The 22294-nt window shown below is 42.6% G+C and overlaps 1 protein-coding gene across 2 annotated transcripts in view; it reads right to left on the reverse strand.

Annotated features, from left to right (window-relative positions):
- The window catches only part of LOC119446318 (ATP-binding cassette sub-family C member 5-like), a 55442-nt gene that overhangs the window by 23160 nt on the left and 9988 nt on the right, over positions 1 to 22294 (reverse strand). Inside the window, exons 4-15 of one of the 2 annotated variants that reach the window (XM_049664085.1) lie at positions 21661 to 21805; positions 17800 to 17947; positions 15471 to 15553; positions 15212 to 15385; positions 14398 to 14545; positions 12168 to 12424; positions 11209 to 11361; positions 9709 to 9849; positions 7834 to 7905; positions 3799 to 3923; positions 3640 to 3712; positions 2082 to 2442 (exon numbers count right to left, since the gene is read on the reverse strand). In XM_049664085.1, coding sequence (XP_049520042.1) covers positions 2082 to 2442; positions 3640 to 3712; positions 3799 to 3923; positions 7834 to 7905; positions 9709 to 9849; positions 11209 to 11361; positions 12168 to 12424; positions 14398 to 14545; positions 15212 to 15385; positions 15471 to 15553; positions 17800 to 17947; positions 21661 to 21805 — 1880 coding nt within the window. Of the gene's footprint in view, positions 1 to 2066; positions 2443 to 3639; positions 3713 to 3798; positions 3924 to 7833; positions 7906 to 9708; positions 9850 to 11208; positions 11362 to 12167; positions 12425 to 14397; positions 14546 to 15211; positions 15386 to 15470; positions 15554 to 17799; positions 17948 to 21660; positions 21806 to 22294 lie in introns of both variants that reach the window. The other variant, XM_037710727.2, reaches the window with a different exon arrangement.

Raw genomic sequence — 22294 nt, forward strand, 5'->3', positions numbered from 1 at the left:
ATTAAGCATGAGCTCTCTCTTAAAGAAAAGCTTTCTTTGCGAACCTGAACTTCCCTGACCGTGGCTGTTGGATGCCTCTGCTGTCTTGCCAAATAGATCTAACTTTAAAAAAAATTTGAATTATTCAATTATGGGCCCAATGGTGGGATCAAACCTCGGCCTCCAGCACAGCAGTCTGATGCTCTAGCCATTACACCATAGTCACATGTAAACAGTACTTCCATCGTGCCAACGCCAACGAGCTCTTTAAGATGATGACCGCCGCGTGTAGCAAGGGTACACGAGAGCACATGCACTGTGGTTGTTGCACACTGCCTCATAACCAATTACCCCCCCTATAACAGTTTCTCTCTTTTTTTTCCGACCTTAATAAAGCCAGCCCAGGCATTATATTTTCGGCTGTGCAGTTTAGTTCTCTCCTCCTTGCAGACGCGTTTTCTCCTACACATGCTCGGTTCTGCATTTTCCCAGTCCCAACGTAACAGAGAAGCTTGCTATCCTGCACAGCTCAGTTGTCTGGTGGTTTAGCTCACCGTGTATGAGAGATCCTGTCCCCACTTTTGTGGCGGGTAAACAGTGCTACGCGAATTCATGAAAACAGTGCTACACAAACATACATCTTTCTTTCATGCTCATGGTACCTAGAGAAGCGCAATGATCTCTACCAGGTCAGACAATAGTGGATGGCACATGCAAACACTTGGGTGCCAGAAATTGGAGGACAACGTGCCATGCCAGTTGAGACAGGGTGTGTTTGAGGTGTTTTGTTTCCATCCTTCAAGAGTTAAACTCTTTACAGAGGCAAGCACTCTTTGTATTCAGTAAAAAGGGGAAAAATACGAATATATAAACTGGAGCACGAGGTGATTCATGAAGTCCTTCTGCTAGTTCAGAAGGACTGCCTGTTGGACTAGTTGGTCTAACATAGTTACTTTCAGAAATAGCACAAATAAGTACACATATACACACGAAGAAGACACGAGAGACGCGTACAGCGCTCGTCCGCCTCTGTCGTGTCTTCTTCGTGTGTATGTGTACTTATTTGTGTTATTTCTGAAAGTAACTTCGGCTAGTTGGTACCTTTTTTTAACTTGCAATAAGAAGTTGTACTTTTGTTTTTCTCTGCACTGGATCGTGAAGCCTCTTGTGTGTCATGTTTCATCATGCAAAAAAATAGAAACTACGAAATGTGAGAAAAGACATAAATGTGTCCATCCAATCCTCAGATGCAATAACTGTCTTTCGCTGAATGCACGCCAGATTGTGCCACCACCCTGCAGCAAACACAGGGGCTTCACCACAACCTGCGCCTAGCTTGGGAGAGTTGGTCAATGCACATTTGAAGTGGCAAGAGCACGTACATCAGCAACACCATGTGCAGGAGAGACCTTAAAATTGCTATCGCAAGTGAGCCATTTTGTTGCAAAAAGCATATATAGTAGGTTTTTAAGGCGAAAGCCTTAAACCTCTTATGTTTCAAGGTCGCTGTGAGGTACAGAAAAAGTGAGCGAGCTTGCCTCACGCTCGTGCCACTGCTCACACGTTTGTCGTCGTCTTCCACAGCTGGCTGCGACGCTATCATCATGCCAGCGTTCCCATACTGCCCCACGCACTCAACGCCGGAGAGCATTGGGGAAAGGGCAACAGTGGCGCTGGGGAGGAGGAGGGAAATGTTTGCAGCAGCGCAGTATCCCCTACTGCGCTGCTGCTAACATTTCCCTCCTTCCCTCCTTGAGGGCAAGCGCAGTAGCGGCGCTGAGGAGGAGGTGGGAATGTCAGCGGCGGTGCCCATAGAACGTAACAGCGGCGGCACGCTCGCAGCACACTCGCGCACCTTGTATATGTCGCTGCGTGGGCTCAGAGCTTCATTCCGCATCACTACTGGTCCAACTATGCTTTCGCTTTAACATTCTTAGAAAGTTCTAAGCATCCCCTGTAATTTTTATTAAGAGCAAGACTTAGGCGTTGAAATCTCACTGAATGCATTGCATTGCATCATTTTGTGTTGCGAGGTTCGCATGCAAAGTTCCCAAAAATGGCTTTACAGGTAAGCTGGATATACAAACCGCCGGGAGACCAACCTCCTGCTCCGGTCTCAACGGGGAGCTTGGCAGCGGCTCCGTCCATGTGGAACATCTTGCGGTACTCGCCGGGAAACGAGACGAGGGCAGCATGTGTGCCACGCTCGATGATGCGGCCGCCGCGCAAATACAGGATCTGCTGGCACTGCTCCAGGGCGGCCATCGAGTGGGTCACGAGGAAGACAGTCTTGCCGCGCAGTGCTCCCAGGATGCAGCGCTCCAGTAGGTGGCGGGCCACACGTGAGTCCACAGCCGACAGCGGGTCGTCCAGCAGGAAGATGTCCCGGTCGCTGTACAGCGCCCGTGCGAGGTTGATACGCTGCCGCTGGCCCCCGCTCAGAGTCGCCCCTTTCTCACCGATCTGTGGAGCTCCCGGGAAAGCCAATGTTTCACTCTAACGACAAAAACAGGCATTGCCTACAACAGCAGTTAAACAATATAAGACCTGCTGCTGGGAAATTTGGTTAAAATTATCTGACACAAAAATTACCACCACGTTGAGACACCACACTACAGAAAAGAGGTTAGAACATGAGGGGTCTCAAACGTGCTCTTGGGACAAAGGAACGACAACACAGTAGTACAAACACTCAAAAGGGCATTTATTGCTCCTTTCATACACTATTGCCTGCTAGCCGAGTTATCCAAACACGCCGATGAGCGCACGACAAATCGAGGAAGTCCGACTCACCGCGACCCGATAGAGAGCGAATATGTTCGCTCCCATACTGGACAGCAACACCTAGTCGTTCGCATGTACGGTCACGCCAACGGTGGCGCGTTCAAATGATCGTGTTCATCTATTCCGGTGCCCTGCTCCGAGGCCTCGCGAGACGATCCCGCAGAGAGCGTGTTGGCATGCGTGGAACGTCCACACCACTCGCCAATCCCCGACCAAAGCGGAAGCGCCTGCTCCCTCATGCACCCGAGTAACCCCACCGTTAGGTGGTGTTAGCAGCGTATCACTCGCGCCATCTCTCGTACTACTCTGCAACCACACCCCAACCACCGCCGGCGCAAAGCCACACGGCGAAACTGGATTACAGGAGACGCGAGCCATGCGGGAAAAAACAATATCAGGGGACGCATGAGAGACACGCATCCCCACAAACAAGACAGTGCCCGTCTCGCCTGTGAACACCATGATCAATTTCCGTCCCCTGGTCTTCCCATCTCATAGACTTGACAGAATGGTTGACAAACTGTTTGCTTTGTGCTGCAGTACATGCCAGTGAGCAGGCATTCATAGCTGTAAACTCCACAAAAAATAAGCCTCAGAACCAGATCGGCAAAATAGACGGCCCAAAACGGGACCCGAGTGCAACTAAGCCAAGCACCGACTCTACTTAGAAGAAAGTGGACACATTCTTTGACATTCATACCAGTGGTCTGGTAAAAAAAAAAAAATTAACTGGATGCAGTTGTTTAATGAGTGCTCACACTTGCGCACATGTAGCTGCAACATGCATCTAGATGGTGTAGCACATTCTGAAAGTTGGTCAAGTTCCCTGAGGCAAAAGCATGAATTAAAGACAATGCAAAAGGTGTTATAACTCACCTCTGTGAGATCCCCACAACTAAACATTGCCAAGTCAGGCAAAAGGCAGCAAGCCTCAAGGACTGCGTCATACCTAGGAAAACAATAAACGTAGCACTAATGCACTTTACATGATCTTCAAAATTTAATACCTTACATAGGACCAGATTACTGTCTTACCTTGACTTCAGGTATGGCAGCCCAAAGAGAATGTTGTCTCTAATAGTAGCATTGAAAATCCAGGCTTGCTGGGTCACAATCGCAATGCTTCCATTGACGTCCATTTCTCCCTTCAGCAAGTTCATCTGCAGCATTCAACAGACTATCAGCACACCACATTTTTTTTATTATTCTCTGCATTATTCAGCACCGACTTTTCCTAGACATACCCAAGTGTACTGCTTGCATTTGCTACGCCATTCCTTACACATCTGTCAAATACCTTGAGATAACCTTCGATAGTGACCTTGCTTGGAACTCGCATGTTGAATATGTTTGCCTTAAAATTCGATCCATGTCTTGTCTGCTCTACAGAATCGACTACTACTTACCACTGTCCGTGCATAAAGTGATTGTTCATGCTTTGGCATAAAGTGTGCTTCGATATGAAATTACAGTTTATGACCGTTGTTCTGCGTGCTGGCAAAACCGAGGTAATTCAATTTCCCGCTTTCTGCTAAAGACCATCTCATACGACCTTCATCTTGGAAAAAAAAAGAATGTATTCAAAGCACTAACTTTACCTGACTTCAACAGCTCATTACTGGAAACCATAGTTGCGGAAGGAAATTTTTATATGTGCAGATATGATTGCCAGTGGGAATTGCAACTAAAGCATTTTTGGCACAGCCCTTAAAAATTTTGTACATTCCTTCCCACTCCCGACGATCCGACGTTCTCAACGTGGGATCGTTCCCCACCTGCGGCCAGTTGTTTTTTCATCCATTTTCATTTCCATTAATTTATAATTTCTTTAATTCAATTAGTGAGTACAAGCAATTTCAACTATGTTGTCCTTGGTGTCATTGTTTGTTGGCTTCTTAAGATATGATTAATAAAAATCGGACCCCTCGGTTCCCTTTCTTAAGGGTAAAGGGCGTGTTACAGGCCCCAGAGCCTACCACCCATAGTCCACAGTGGCATTTTGAAGAATCTTTGCCCAACTTTATATCAGTCTCCCGAGAAATTCTGGCATTTGGTTTCCACAACCTCAGCGATCCACGATCAGTTTGAAATCAAAGGTGTTCTGGCCAGTGACGCACAAGCAGTATATAATGTCTTCAATGAACATTTTAAGTCCATATTTACTAACGACAATAATATCTTTCCAAAATTGAAGCCTCACTCCCGCCTTCAGAGGATCTTGTCATTAGTGAGCATGGTATCTTAAGTATGCTGCTTAACCTCGATGTAAAGAAATCACCTGGGCCGGACAACATACCCAATGCCTTTTTGAAAAGGTCCCTATGTGAAGGTCAAATTCCAAGAGACTGAGGGACTGCCAGTGTGAAAGTGCTTCACAAAAGTGGAGACAAGCGATTGATCAAGAACTATCCCCCAATTTAACTAACATTGACTGCTTGTAAACGACTTGAACACATAATTCACAATCACATATCAAACTTCCTCGAAGCTAACAATTTTTTTACTAAATATCAGCATGGATTCGGGAGGGTTTACTCAACTTGTACACAGCTAGTAGAAACTATACAAGATTTTGCCTCTTCAATTAACAATGGAACACTTATTGACGCAGTATTTATGGATTTCTCGAAAGCTTTTGACAGTCACTCACAAAAAGTTAATTTATAAGTTAGACACAATACTTCATAACAAACAATTAGTAAAGTGGATTTCAGTCTACCTTTTAAACAGAGAACAATTCGTTGTTTCTAACAATCATTGTTCTAATAGGCTTACAGTTCACTCTGGCATCCCTCAGGGCTCTGTTCTTGGGCCTCAGTTTTTTTAATATATATTAATGATATTGTCTCTAACATTCCTGTGAAAATTAAACTTTACACTGATGACTGTGTAATTTATACAGAAGTAAGAAGTCTCTCAGATCAACTACTACTGAATAGTGCATTGCAAAAAGTTTCTGCATGGTGTGAATCATGGCAAATGTTCATTAATTTTAAAAAACTGTATTAATGAGGATCACTCACAAAAAGAATGCCACAAAAAATGCCACTCACAGTGTCAGAAGTAACAGAATATAAATATCTAGGGCTCTGGGTCACTAACAATCTTAGCTGGAATAAACATATTGATTTCATAACACGTAATGTTTTTTGTCAATTGTTTTTCTTAAGACAGCATTGCGGTTGTCCACTTCATCGGTCTGGCTCCTTGCTTACAAATGTATTGTTTTGCCTACCTTAGATTATGCTGCTATCATTTGGGAACCATTCACTAAGACTAACATAAAATAGAGAGGGTTCAAAAAAGGGCTGCTCGATACATACATAATAATTACCGACGTACATCAGTAACACATCTTTTACACGAAGCTGGCCTGCCGACAATAACTGAGCGAAATCGTTCTGCACGACTTAAATTCATGTACCAATTAATTAAAGGACACTACAGAACTGAACTCGCCCATTTACTTTTTTTTTCGTCTGGGTATGCGACCCAACGACTTTTTGCATACTCAAAAACTGCTTTAAATACTCGTTCCTTCCACAAACTATTACCGATTGGTATAACCCCACTAACAATAAAGTGTTGCAACAGTCACTGACATTGTCCGCACAACACATTACTTAGTGTGTGTTACTGCATTTCGTCACTTTACTGTTCTATTGTATACTTTATTTTTACTGTTTGACATCTTGGTCAAATGTTGCATTCCTGATGCTGGCTGCAGAGCTTCAACCTGCACCCTTATTTCTTTTCTTTACGTTTCACCTGTTTTGTCAAACTGCTTAGTTATTTTCTTTTTTTCCACCCTGCTATAATCCCAATACCGGGATTGCAGTATCAATAAATAAATAAATAAATAAATAAATATTTTAAAACATTAAATAAATATGCCATTGCGCTTGGACCCTTTCTGCACGGTCTCCGGGATTGGCCCACGAGGCTAAAGTTTTTGCTCATGCACATGAAAATTTCAAGGAACCCTTCCTAGCCACAAACAGCTTCACTGTAAAAAAAATAATATAAATAATAAAACACAAGCCATTCCTGCCCTTGTGCTGCACACTTTTAACACCTTTGTCGCATAGCCCTATGCATCATCAGCCTCGTGCGCATCTCTCCCATCTCTCTTTCACCCTTCTGACGTCAGCGCTGTGACTCGTGTATCGGCACAGACACCCAGTAGCCAGATTTAATTGTTATAGCCAATAATGCCGCACGGGAACATTGTAGTAGGAGGTTACTTTTACCACAGAACGCACAAAAAGTCTGCTCATTGTTACATCTGAGTATTGTTAAAACTGGTAATGCCATAAGTGGATTCCACTGTACTTCTTTCAGTCTAATCAAAATGTTTGGATGTTTGTCCCCGCTGCTTTTTTCCGTGCTACCCGGTTATAACAATTATCGGTTATGACAACGAACTTTCCGTGGCACCCGAATATTGTTATAAGTGGGTTTGACTGTAATACCATGCAGGGAGACTCCGAAAACATGACAAGTAAAAATGCTTCTTTTAAAAGCGCAGTTAATATTCATCAGCTATCAATGCCACAAGGGGTTACCAAGAAGTTCTGAACATAGGCACGAACTCGATAATGGGCCTAGAAGTAATCACGTACACACACAGATGGCGCTAACGCCTAGACCGACGTGTTTCCTACTTTGACCCTAAACCCGTATCCTGATGTGTTAGGGCCATCTGTGTGCAACATGTTTCCTTCTTCTTCTGTTGTCTAGTATACTTTATTGCTTAGAACAGCACGGATTACCCACTAAATACCCAAACTGCCTCCCATTGTTTCTAAAAGAAAGAAAAGCTAAGAAAAGAACCTTTGGTGTAATCTGTGGTTCTACTAAAGTGCCCTCATTGCAACTATGCTAAATTACAACAGCTGAAGCACAGTCAAGGTTTCTTAATATTAGTCAAATTAAAGTACTTCGCATAGCATAAACATCTACCAATGATTGATTGTCACTTCCACCACTTTCTACTATGTACTATGGATTAAGTTGTAAATAAGTCTGAAAGCGAAATCTATATTTTTTAATTTCACAGTGAGTACCTACCTCACCACACAAGGCATTCAGTAGTGAAGTCTTGCCACCACCTACACGGCCACAAATTCCAATCAGTGACCCCTGCAAGCATAAAGCACAAGAGCATTACAGCATCTGCAACATATAGTACTAAAATTGCGCTGTTACATTCCCAGTTCAAGTGATATTTCTTGATTAAAGAAATTTGACATTTAGATAATTTTTTTAAAGTAAATCTGTGCATACATAAGTGCTTACTGAGCTACATAGGGTGAGTGATGTTGGTAAAATGAAAATTTGGGTTAAGGCTAGTTGCCTCATTATCACACACATCAACCTTTTCACATGATTGTTTTTCATAGCTATGCATCTCAATAAAGCAAAGCGGCATACCAATTGCCTTCCATGGCCTGTTTTAGACCCCAATCCTGTGTAATCCTGCACAGTGGGGCCTCCTTCTATAAAACCAGTTCTGCTGTCATGTAACTGTGTGAGTTATTAATGCACAACAAAATAAATCTCAAATGTCAAAGTTGTGCAATCGAGCTAGGAGGCTATATGTAGTTGTGCAGGATCCAATAATATTGATATGGAGCAGCAACACATGAAGGCCGCTTCAAACATGGCTGCAGGGAAGATGACGAGGAAAACAAACTCGTGCTAGATGATAGTTTTTTGCCATCTTGGTCTCACTTGTACTAGAGTTGTAAATATTTCTTACCCCCCACCTCAACCAAGAACGTTATCTGTTACTCGTGCAGAAAGTTATTTTTACAAGACAAGATATAGTTACAACCCTAGTACAAGCACAACCAAAATGGCAGTTGTCTAGCAACCAGCATGAGTTTGTATTCATTGTCGTCTTCCCTGAGGCCACGCTGAAGTTAGCTACATCTGCTGCCGCTTCGTATCAACATACATCTGTCAAGCCCACACTGTCCTCCTGGCATGCATTTTCAATCCTTCTTAATGTGTGAAAAGTAGTACGTACAAACAATGTCAGGCAATATATATGCCTGCATTCTAATATCCTGCCATCCTGTGCCCTCGCCTCAGGCAATACCTGAAGGCAGCGATGTTGGCTACACACACATGGGAAACTAAAAAAAAAAAATGTGCAACCGACCCTTAACAGATCTCAGTGAAAAACAAAATACTGCACTAGAGTGAAGTGAGGGAAAAGGAGAGGGATGAAGTGCACTTGTCTGCAAAGTGGCTCAGTGTCAGCATGGCAACCCTCATTCATTTCTACGCCTTTAAATAAATGCATACTATCGTAACAGCCTCCTGGTGGAGGTACTGGTTAATGCAATAGCACCTACAAAGAACAATAAAGAACTGACTTCAGAATCTCAAACCATGGAGCATCGCCGAAGCCGCCAAATTGCCGGCCTTTCCCCAGGAGTGGCTTCTAACGGCGACAGCCCACCACCTTCATATTAAATTCTTGGGTTTCTCATGCCAAAACCATGATATGATTATGAGGTGAAACACGGGGAAGGCAGGAGATGGAAATTCAAGATGATGAGCAACACGAGAACAAGGTAAAAGCAGGAGCCAACGTTTCAACAAGTGCACTTGTCTTTTTCAAGGCATCATCAAGGTTGGCGATACAATTAGGAGGCACACAATAGTGGGGGACTCCAGATTAGCTTTGATCTCCGGGGGTTCTTCAACATGCACCTTTAAGTACATGGGTGTTTTTGCATTTCGCCCCCATCTCAATGTGGCCGCTGTTGGGATCAAACCCGGAACCTTTAACATAAGCCCAACGCCATGGCCACTGGACTACAATGGTGGGTCAACCTGCCACTTTCGTCCTCTTTTCCATCCTTTCACTCTAGCGTAGCAATATCATCAAGGTTGGCTATGTCTCTAAGTACAGTAAGTAAAACCTTTTTTTACCTTCTTGATGTGCAAGGTCACATCTTTCAGCGCTTCCTCGGGTTCAGCGATCACCTCCGTCATCGGCGTCCGCTCGTTCGCATCCCCGTTGCACGCCTCTTGTGGACCCCTGTGCCTCGCCCGCTTGGCATTTGGCACACCCTTTCGTGCAAGTAAAGAGATGTGCGCATGCAGTAAAGTTCTTCAACATATAAACGCATCACATGATGCAGGGTGACTGCACAGCAATACAAAACTCAGGGCCAAATTTTCATTTTGCATTCTTTTCACCCTTTGCTATTGCTTAGCACGTTGCCATGTCATCGCTAGCACGTACATCGGCTGCTCAGTGCAGCCCCGGAGGACATGCAAATAATATCGGGGAAAAAGCATTTTAGATTACAGCCCCTTATCCTGTTTTTTTGCGTAGCAAACAGCGACAAAAAGATATGTGTTTATTTCTTTTCAAAGTAAATTCAACGGGCAATATTATGAAGCTGAGGAGGTGCTCAAAGGTTTGTGGGATGTGAATTTGCGTCAATGTTTGTGTAGTTCTTGGAAGTAGTTCTTGTCTCTGTTCGTGCCCAAGACTTGTGCGCTGCACAATTGCTTTATTTCTCCCAAAATTAATTTCTTGTGGCCATCAATTATAAAAGAAAAAAGATGCGAGTAAAAAGAAGTGACTATGAGCCGTGAAAATTTGTTGGCCTATCAAGTTTAAGATTAAAATAAGGTGAATTTCAAAGTCGTTCTGCTCAAAGCATGTGGCTTCTGACACATGCAGAATAATCTAGTTGGTGATTCAACAAACAGGGTTACAAGAACTCCAAGTCCAAATTCAATGTGCGTTGAGCGTTAACAAGCAAACAGCTTGACAAAGCACTCAACAGTACTAAGGACTAATTAAGTGCAGCCGCTGACCTAGCTTATGCTTGCAGTGTTGATACCAGCACCACAATTAGATGACTGAGTAAGCAAGAAAGCATTGACTTTGTCAAAAGTGCATGCTGGCACAGCCATTGTTGCTGTCATTTGAAGTGCTGCTGAACACCAGACAGACATAACTTTATAGACAGATGGAACATGAGGGTAAAGTATAAAGTAGAACACGCATCACAAGTTGTTATAACTGCACTGTTGTGTATCTGGTCTCCTAAGAACGATGGCGCGGGCCTTGTACTATGCGCATAAGTCGAAACCATGCTGGCATCACATGAAGTGGCGAAAATGTAATTAAAAGAATGCGTTCAAGTTAGGCCTCCATTATTCACACATCATTTGGCCACGAAAGTACAAGCTAGAATAGCATCAATGGCAACCGTGTAACCAGGAAGGGGCATTCTGCAGCAGATAATTAAGCAGTGCACTGATCAACGATGAAATTCAAAGTTATAGACTTTGTGGCACTTGTGTGGGAGCAGGGATGCTGTTAAGTCGTGCATGTCTTAGGCTACTGCTTCGTTTAGTATTTCAAATTTTAAGAGCGTACAAGCAACTGGCCGTCAGAACCAGCTCACTCACTTTAAACCTGTCCTTGACAATGTCAACACTCTTGACGTTGGACTGCACGCTGTTCCATGTGAATGAGGCATCCGAAACTGTCACAGCGAATCGCTTGTCCTTCTCCTCGATCTTTCTCACCCACACTTTGGCATCGTCTAATTCCAGGAGCTCCTGCAAGAATCGCAAAGTAATCAACAGGTGCATTTGGCATAAACATGCAGAAGAGCGAAATTCCGGAAGAAAGCTATCAACAAAACATGCAGCACCCTGGTGCTGCATTTGCTCAGGGTGCTGCATGTGTTAGACACAAGGGACACAATTCAATTCAATTTCAAATTTAATTCAATTCAATGATACAAATCGTACTCTTCAAACACCAGATAGCAGATGCCAGTCAAGGTCACAGCCTCCCAACGTGATCGCTGGACAAATTTAAGGTCAACATCCAGGTGGGGGAGAAGCTACGGAGCTTCTTGAATTATAAAAGCTTCTGTTTGCAGAAGTGCCGTCAATGTGCCTCCTCTCTGAGTCAAATCAATGTACAAACTACTTCATTCAATGTAACTTACACCATTCTCAGGGTGAAAAAAAAAAAATATCCGCCTCAACTCAAGATTTGATTCAAGATGCATGCCTCAAGATTCAAGACTCAAGATGCATGCCACCTAAGCATGCTAACCGCTTTTCTATCCCCTCCCTCCCCACCCCCCTTTTCTAAGCCACTGGATGTAGTTCCAATATGCAGCGTAAGGTTACTTTTTTTTTTTTTTTACATGCCAGAAAGATCTCCTTGGCACTAAATTTGTGCAAGCACACTACCCCAATGAAAGAGTTTACTACAGCCAATGTCAATCAATTCAACCTTGGCAGGAAGTCTGAAATTAGACTTCAGGATCATGTAAAACTGACATACAAATAAACGGAGGTTCAGCTGTATGTCACAACAAAAAAAACAACTACACCAGTGGTTCACGCACCTGGATTCTCTGCAAAGCTACTTTGGCCTCTGTAACTGCTCGGATGGCGTAGGGCAAGGTTCCGATGGAGAAGCCCATGCCATTGAAAAGCGCAAACAGAGTGAAGGCCTTGGAGGCCAGTAGTTCGTGGCCCGTCGCCCCATAGCCCAGCAACGTTGTCACCGTTGCCATTATCAGAATCACTGGTGTCACGGTTGTCGACAGTGACTGTAAAAAGTTGCCCTTCATCAGCACTTTGCGCTCCTCATTTCGTACATCTGCAACAGGAAAGAACAAAGAGACAGAAATAGAGAACACTGATTAGTCACTCCCATCACTCTCAAGTTTCAGAAGTGCCGGTAAACAAACCAAAGTCCATTAGGAAGCCAGTCATATGGCAGTGAATGCACTCTCAAAGCTGACTTCACCTCTATAACAAAATAGGGGGGAATTAAGCAACACTCAAGTTCAGCAGCAATGCTGCTTCATTTTAAATTTCGCATCCCTTAAAGTGTGGGAAAATAGACACCCTGTGCTCTGAAAGCGTCAATGTCATGACATGCTTCACTCAATACTTAACAATTAAATGCAAGCTGCCCAAACTAAATGTTTGCCAAGAGTTAAAAAATAATGCTCATCTCTAACTGCTCAATACTAACAGTGTCAGTCCCAGACATCAGTACTTTTCATTGTGATAACAATTATATGGACGCTCCAGGAACATTTCTGCCATCGTCGTCGCCGTTGCTGTGATGTTCCATATAAAGTCCAAGGGCAATAACATCGTCACCGTGTGCTGTATGCTGTATGTGCAAGTAAAAGCGGGCAAGGGTGACCCGACGATGGCAACTCAATCTCACGCGCGCAAGGGAGAATCGTCTTCTGTCGCGCGCAAGGCACCGGGGGGAGGGTTCTACTCCGGTGGCTGCTGTGTATGGCGCGGCCGCGTTTGTGCTGTTTTCACCACTTAGGTCGCATTGAAGCGACAGGCAGCACGCAGGTCAATTCGCTCTCTGCTGTTGTCGCTGCTGCACTTCCTCACTAAAGTGCTTTGACAGTGAGTTTCCATGGTCATCAAGTGAGATCTGTTCATGTCTTCTAATGCATACGTGACACCATGCTTGCTAACTTCGTAAGCGACTGTTCACAAGTTTATATGGCCGATAAAACTATACTATCATTACTCCGTACAGCTGTCTACTAATTTGCTATCGCAATCCATGCTTCACCTTTCGGGTGAAACTGCGACATTCTGTTGCATATGTGCAATTCAAGATTCTTAATGTTGATCAGTTGATGAATACAGACACAAATATCTAAAATGACTCTTAAGAACTTTCTTGCACAGTTACTTTTACAGGAAACAAGAATAAAAAGAAGAGAAAAAATACCCAGCAATATTTCTACATGACAAACCCAGTTTACTTTCCTAGACTGTAAAAACAAGACCCCCTCCCCACAAAGGTTAGCTTGCCATAAACATATGATTCAGGTGTACCTCAACACATCCTACATATTTATCTATGAGTGCTCTGTCCTCGAGCAACTATTTACTTTGCACAAAAGGGAATATCTGACTGAAAGGAATCTTGTAACAACACAGTTGGTTCCATATGAATAGGATCTCCTGCAGAAGTTCCTCTGCTGTGTTCTTTTCTTTTTTTTTACATAGACATTTAGTTGAAACAAGTTATATCAGCACCCAAACATTATGCACGAGATTATTTTCTACAAAACAAGAATGAAAAATATAGCACACTACAACTTACAGTGTTGGCTACCACACCACATTTCAAACTTTTATGAAAAACACACATGCACAGTTGCTTCCCATCAGGTGTGCAACACATCCATCTCAAGCTGTTCTTTTTGTCATAGCTCTGTGAATTGCGCTTTCCATTTTCAATTTGTTCGCTAACCTGCCTATTAATTGACAATTGTCGATAATTAATGCCTAATAGTAAACATCTGACAATAAGAAGATAAAATGACAAATTTCTGTAGCTTTGGCATTTTCAGAAAATATTGTATTGTATCTTACACTGCTATAACTCTGACACTGTATGAGGTCATCTGCATTCTTGCAGAGTATTGCAGAGTATATATTTTGCTCCAGTCTGCATATAAGCATTGAAACATCATACTATTTGGCATTGCTCGTGCTTTCTCTGACCAAATGTAGAAGCATTGCCAAAAGTACTAACACAGTACCGAATTGAATGCGCAGGGCAAGAACAAAGGCAGCACCCACCAAACACCTTGCTTGCAAAGGGCTGCTCCCAAGCATACAGCTTGATGAGGCGGATGTTGTTCACCACCTCTGCCATCAGCTGCACTCGCTCGTCAGCCTTCTTCACAGTCAGTCGGCGCAGCTTGGCAATTACAGCTGCGATTCCACCCTGCAAACAGAGTAAGTGGGCATGCTAATCACCATGGGAACTGCAGCCCACGTTTGAAAAGTGAAAGCTTAGGTTAGTGGCATGAAGTTGCTTTTAAGAACTAAGAACTGCTATTCTTGTGCGACCAACCATAATCATTGGAACAGTCCCAATAGTTAGTAGTAGTAGTAGTAGTAGTTGAATTTAAAGAGAAGGCAAAGGGGGGTAAGGAAAGGAAGGGCCAGAGACATTGTAACTGTGTCACTTAATATTGGACACCTGAACAATTCTATGGTAATGGAAAAGACACCGGTAACAGAATAAAGGAGAAAAGAGATTTAAAGAAAACAGGAGCACAGAGGTGAAAGCAATGGGACATAGCTATATTGATCAAACAATCAGTCGGAACAACACGACTCTTCCCAGCATCATGGTATATTCAAGTGGAAAGTAGGTTTTTCTTTCATGACACTTTCTTTGCCTCGCAGATTTCAGCACAACTTGCTGATGTTTTAGCTTGTTGCCAAGAAACATAAACAAAATAATTTCTCACAAAAACAGCCATAAAGTGAATGAAAAGGACCAAAGTGGAAAGAAAGCAGCATCTAATGCTGCATCTAATCTGGCTTGAACAAAGAAGTTATGTCACAGCTTGTCATTGGTTCTTATCCACAAAGATGTGCTTACCATGATTGGGTAGAACAGCAGAATCACAATGTTGCCCATCAAAGCCCAGGGCCCTATGAGATAGCAGCTGTAGACTAGAGTCAACAAAAACATCACTGGTGTCCCCAACATCAATGTCCCATTCATGGCAGCGTCAAATATCCTTTCCATGTCATTTGTGACATGGTTGATCACCTGCATAGAATGCAGAGCACAACATAGTTTCTTTCCCTCTTACTTAGGATAATTAAGTATATGGAAATGAACTCAGTCTACTGACCTGCCCTGAATGTTTTTCTTCAACCCTAACCTTGAGCATTCTTCGGTACAAAAGCAACTGCAAGGCGCCCTGAAGTCTGATCGCTGCAAGTGTCAGGACAAAAAGGCAGATTAAATTTAGTAATAAAATGTGAGAACAGTCCATTATATATACACTAACCTTATATTTATCTGAAATAAACAAATACACAAGTGGAAGTTTCTTTTCACAGGTTGCACAGCTTACCACCAAATGACCATCAATGATACTGACCATAGCACTAGGACATAAAGACATATGAACTACTCAGAATTTCTCAGCTGTTTAGCAACGGCACTTGTCACAACAAAAGTCAACACTGACTAAGATTTCAACATTGTGGTTACCAAGTAGCAGAGCATTTTGAGATGCATGGACATAAAATATATTAAAGAAAAGCATAATGCAAGCTAATTGCAATAGTGATATGCAACTACATACATATTAGCATAGAATATGCATACGCAGACACAGTAATTCACAACAAGCTCTCTCTCACTCTTCTTTTTTTTTTTTTTTAAATGCAAAGATACGATAAATACAGCCCATGCAAAGTGGACATTGGCTCTGACAAATTTCAGCATCAATTTATGTGATTCTCATGTCTCCCTGCCCTTCGACAAGAAAAAAAATATATATATATATCATGCAGAATGCAGCATCCAACTGTCACAATCAAGGCACAACTGCCAAACCAACAGGTAACATTTTCTTGTAAGTAATCAGGTAACAAAGCAACCTGATTACTCACAAGAAAACATTTCTCATGTCAGAAAACATCTTATGTCCAAGCCTATACATAAACATGCACTCTGTTGGTGAGAATACGAGGGATGCATTTGGCAATGACAACACAAAATAAGCAAGAAAAACAAAAACAAGCAGCAGAAAAAAAAAGAAAAGAAAGAAAGCAGCAGCATTCCATTTCAGAGTCCTTTAGGATGCAGTTATTGCCCACTGCTACTGTTACTACTAAAGCGTTACTTTGCTTTCTGGGCACAAGATTACCCAATAAAGAGTTCAATAATATTTATTCACTGCCCTGTTGGAGATTCCACTTTTACACCACCTCCATGTTGCGACAATACATCAAAGCATGGGTAAAGTCTGCATCGGGATAGATATTGTCTTCAATTACAAATGTATGACCGACTACCAATAAAGATGTCAAAGTTTTCTTTATTCGGAGGTACTGCTAGCTTCAGAGAAAGAAATTCAAGGTGGTAAAATGATACTTCGCGTATTTTCTAGAGCTTGCTCTAATTACAGAGTATCTAAAATGCATAGTCAGTCACGTCACATTTTTTCGTTAAAAAAATTTAATCAGTTTTCGATGCACATTCATCATTGACTGCAGTGATGACGAGGAAGAAATTTAAACCCCTCCCCTACCGGGAACAGGGGTGCACACGAAGCTTGTCCAACCCTAGGGGAGGGGTTGGTTAGTTTTTTGAGCGTTTGAGATGTTCGCGGGCCCACTGCCGCTCCTTCAATGCAGCCTGCTCTTTGGCAGAACGAACTAAACGCGGCCTTCCCATCTGACTGCCGGGCCTGAACTGGCAGGAAACGGAGGGCGCGAGGCAAGCGAACACGCAATCACACCCTTTCCCTCCTCTGGAGTAAGGAGACGCCTGTAATGGGCTGGGGGTATGGCTTGATCGCGCACGCAAGCTGCATGCACCATGTTCACTTCTTCATGCATATAAAACCCCGCTTTAAAGGGCACGTATGATGAACCAACAGTGGCTGAATCGGTTAGCGTAGTGTTCTCGCAACCCGGAAGTCGGTGGTTCGATTCCGTAGCCCGACAAGCGATTTTCATTTTCGCACGGCTTGGGTTTTTTCGTATGCCAATATCAACACCAACATGAACACTGACACCGACACGAGTGAGGCAATATAAGCTTCGCTTGAAAAAGACATTTCCTTCACCCCTGCCAATGAAACACAGCTCGTCGAACATGTCGTAAAACATGATGTTGACTTCAGTAAAACGGTCATGTGTCACAATACTCTGCACATTGAAGTGAAATGGAGCAACAAAGGTTGAGCAGAGGATTCAATTTACTTGCACTGTGATTCGTCCCTTGCCACTAGTAGACAGAACTGGCAAAAACAAGTCGCATATATTTGAATGAAGGGGTGATTTACCAATTTGCTATGCAGTACCTTCAGGAAAGGAAACACTATGGAAATTCTTAAACATTCGTATACTTTAAGCGCAACCTGAAAGAAGGCAAAGCAGGGCTCAAAAGGCAACAAAATGCATCCAGTGCTCATAAGCAGAGCTGCATCGGCGGAGGAGTCTCACCGGTGTGTGCACCAATCACCCACGACATGCTCAGGCATCCCGAACGCATCAGCTGAGTCCCCACAAGGCTGAAGGCAAGCAGCAGGCCTGTGCTCAAGCTGGCGTGAGCATCCTCAAGGTACGAGAGAATCGCACGCAGCATCACAGCCTGAAACACCAGATGTCTGCGTTGAAGAACACACTGATACGACGACTGGGGGCACAGTTTAAAATAGGAGGCATGCCGCCTGTGCCACATGTTACTCCAGCAACATGAAGCTTAAGCTAAGAAGTGACGCAACATGAAGCTCCAGCATCATGAAGTTACAAGCTAAGAACGCAGCGGCAAACGCATCTCCCATGGGCAAGTTGGGGCATTGAAATAGCAAAATTTTTCTAATCCAATTGAATACAAGGGTTGGAAAAATACAAGCGTAGAATATTGAATCTAATACAGAATATTTTTCTGCTCTTAAACATAGAAGATAAATGGAAAGATGATGCAAAAAAAAAATCTGATTTGCTTTTTTTCAATGCACACAATGCCATGGAAGCTCATTCAACTAGGTTAACTTGTAGTTCAGCAAAAGGTGACAGTACCCGGTTGGCTCACAATATGCACTTCAAGAGGTCAGTGGACCGTACATACATAGGACATTTCTTTTTTTCATGGTAAGCAGGCAGGCCCCAATAAGTGTAGTGATCCTGTATACTATTCAGTCATGATGAAATATTCAGGAAAATAGAATATAAATCCTCAGAATACTTCATTCAAAGTGGTAGTGTTCAATACACACTCAATGTTTCGGATGTACACAAACTGCTAGAATTTGTATAAGCCAGCCAATTGCCCTTGCCTTTACCTGATGACACATTGGTGTGAACCTTCCAGAGGGAAGAGCTTGTTGTATGAAAGACACAAATGATCACCATGAGTAGGAAAAGGAATTACCTTGGCCTTCAGTAATGCACTTTCTTACTGACCAAACATGACTTCATTGTTTCAGGAAGCAGGAGGCTCCCAGGAAGCAACATTGAGATAATCCTGATCCCTCTTAATAAATAGCTTTAGCTGAGCATTAACAGTCAGCTCCACTCAGATGCGTGTACTCTAACAATTTCCACACAGCTGCTTAGCGGGAGTGCTACCATGGAACAATGCTCATGCCAGCAGCAGAAAGTTTGCTCGACTGCCATACTGACTCGACTCAACTGCCATACTCGCTCCACTGCCATACTGACTAAGCGGAAACTGACTGTGTATCTAATTGCCTTTAATATCATTTTGCAGCCAAGCTTATCGTGTGCTGTGCATGCCTCCAAGACATGTGCTTGTCAAAAACATGAAATCAAAGCAGTTTTCTACAGGGCATGAGCGCGCAAAATGAGATTAGAGCAGACCGTAAGCAAAGCTCAGCTCAAAGCTGCCTAATTTTCCCAGTGTGGTCCACCATTAAAGGAAACCCCCAAGTGTGTGCCTCTCACTTCGCTGGCACCCTAGCTGCAAGTGGCCATGGAAAACGTCAGTGCACTGCCCAGGTGAGTTGACAGGAGTCGGAGCTACCAACCACAAGTTATCTGCTACAGGTCTAGGCACTTATACTCTTGCGAGAGAGTGGACACACTCTGCACTCAAGTGTTTCCTTTAACAGTGGACCCCTCTGTACATGCATGTGAACCTGCACTGTGTCTGTCACAATAATCTTCCATTTTTAGCTGTCTGTATGTGTGGTACTTAACAATGCAGTGTTCACTTTTCACTGATCAAAAGCTACTGGACCTCATAGAGCCAGCGAAAGCAGTACAGGCGCTGTTCTCTGGAGTGTGGAGGGAAGGAGAACAAGTGAAGCAATCTCTCCTCCGCTGTTTTTCCTTATACTTAGCTTGTAGCCGACCATGGTGGAAGCTGGACTTCCTTGTAGCATTCTTAGCAGCAATGCTACAGCATAATACAGAGAACACTTCAATGATTCAGAATGCCAATATAATGAGACAATAAGACTGCTTCAGTATTTCTGCACTATTGTTCAGATGAACAAACGGGCCGGTAATCAGGGGTGGTATCTTCAGACGAGCCTTAAGGATACAGTAAAACCTAGTTAATTCGGAAAATCAGATAATTCGGACTTGTCCTCTGGTTCCGGCAGGCATATACGTTGTTTAATGCAATACCGCAGACTAGGACACGTGATCCTCGACACCACTGAGTTGGTTTGAGCCTCCTAGCACACTCCATCGTTTTTAAAACATTGGCTGTATTTAGCTGGGACACCCTGTATACTGCCAATAAGTTACAGTAAGATGGCCGTTTGTGCCAGCACATGAAAGTACAGTGTTATATAACCATTCTTAAACAAAAAACAAAAACAGCTACAGTGTGTCAGCTACAACATCTACATATGGTTGAAAATATTATATGTTTTACATATGTCCTGTTTCACCAATGCCACTTTGCAACTACTAGTTGTGCATCCACAACAAGTCATGGCAATTATTATTAGCCTTTTGGAATGTGTTACAAGGCATGAAATCATCTCATACCATGCAGTCCCTTCATGTTTTTAGGGTACAATTCATTAAGCCCAGGCCCCAGAATCAAGAGAGCTCATCATACTGACTGATATGCCATTGTTAGCTACTTAGCTAACAATCTAGTTAGGAAGCATGCTAGTTAAGTTACGTGGCTAGCTAGATAACAATCCAGCTAACAAGCTGCCTAATTGAATGCATGGTTAGTAAGCAAGGTAGTCCTGTGGCTAATTTTATAATTAGCTGTTTAGCAGGCTAGCTGTTTAGCTAACCGAATAGATATTTCGCTAGTTAACAATAAGTTACATGGCTAGCTAAATAACTAAATTAGCTAACTAGCTAGCTAGCCAATTTGACTTTTTGTCACATGGTGATGTTCCTAGGTACAGTTATTTAGTTAGTTAACTGGTTAGTAATGTTATTTATTTATTTATTTATTTATTTATTTATTTATTTATTTATTTATTTAGTTATTAGTTAGTTAGTTAGTTAGTTAGTTAGTTAGTTAGTTAGTTAGTTAGTTAGTTAGTTAGTTAGTTAGTTAGAAGGGGCATGCACATAGTAATTTTAGAGACCGAATCAAATATGAATCAAATAGTGCAAGAAGTGAATCGAATCGAATATTGAATAGTTCTCTAATAGTTTTCCAATAATAAACAGCTGTTCTCGCAATCAATCTTCACATCCTAGTATATTCATAACGTTAGCAAATTCCTGTCATTACAATTCCCATTATGATGTGTTTATTAAAAGTACAAATGGAGCAGTGGCATCAAACAAGCAATTTATGTGCAGAGGCAGGACTCATTGGTGATTGTGAATTATTTTTAAAAAATCCATGCTACACTAAGTAACTTCTCACACGTTATGTCTATTATGGCCGTCAGGATGTAGTTTATCACACAGTTAGCGATTTGAAGTATTAAAAAAATATTCATACTTACAAATACAGTAGTGACTATTCGATTCGAAAACTGTATCGAATAGGGCTATGTCAGATTCGTTACTGAAACATTCCTAATATTCACACACCCTTAACTAACAGAGACTGTTGCCTGAGAAATGAAGCAAACAAAAGGGCGCTTCACCTCATAAATCCTCTTAGTGCAGGGAAGCCAGCCTAGCCAAAGGGGCCATACACACACCAGGAAACGTTTGGACTTTTGGGGCTCATCCCTGTTACCAGTAAATGTAGGCTCATCTCTGTTACCAGTAAATTTATGTACGGTAAACTATGGCATCTCAGACTTGAGTTTGAAATGTTGCTACGACTACGAGTGCGCAGGTTTAGTAGACACAGAGGAGTTGGCCAAGACTCAAGGTGGCAGCTGGGACAATGGACCAATCACTTACGGGACCAAGAAACTGAAAAGTCATGCCGAGACAGATGAAAAGGCCCGCAACAATGGCACGTGTCTTGCAGAACCTGGCAGCTGCTCTCCAAAACTCAGCCTTATCTCCTTGCAGTAGCTGCTCATCTTTCCAGAGCCGCTCAAGTCTGTCAAGGAGAAGAAAGAAAACAACTTCAAGAAGCGGCTATGGATACACAGCAAGGAAGACAATAAACTAGGCATAAAGCACAGAATATTGTTTCAGTTCTACAAGATTGTCAAGCTTATCGATAGGAGCTCTACTCCTTGCCATCTATAACCAAATAAATTGAGAAATGCAGAGATGTTCTCACCTCGAAACCAATTAGAATGATATCAATTAGACAAAATAAATTCAAGTTACTGCTGAGAGGTTAGTTTTAATTTAGGCCTTCAATTCTTTTTTTTTAAGTTTATTTGTTTAAATTTAACTGTCAAGAAGAGAAATCTTAGAAAATGGTCGCATCGTCTATAAAATTCCAACTTTGCAACAACAAAAATGCAGAGAGTCACTAAGCTACATCTTCCGGGACATCTAAAGCAAATAAAAGGGATGTACAATACTTTTGTACATTATGCATGTATGTTCTTGATGCAGCGTGCATAACTAAAATGAC

This window comes from Dermacentor silvarum, chromosome 3 (assembly GCF_013339745.2).
Source record: "Dermacentor silvarum isolate Dsil-2018 chromosome 3, BIME_Dsil_1.4, whole genome shotgun sequence".
In the NCBI taxonomy this organism is placed as follows: Eukaryota; Metazoa; Arthropoda; class Arachnida; order Ixodida; family Ixodidae; genus Dermacentor; species Dermacentor silvarum.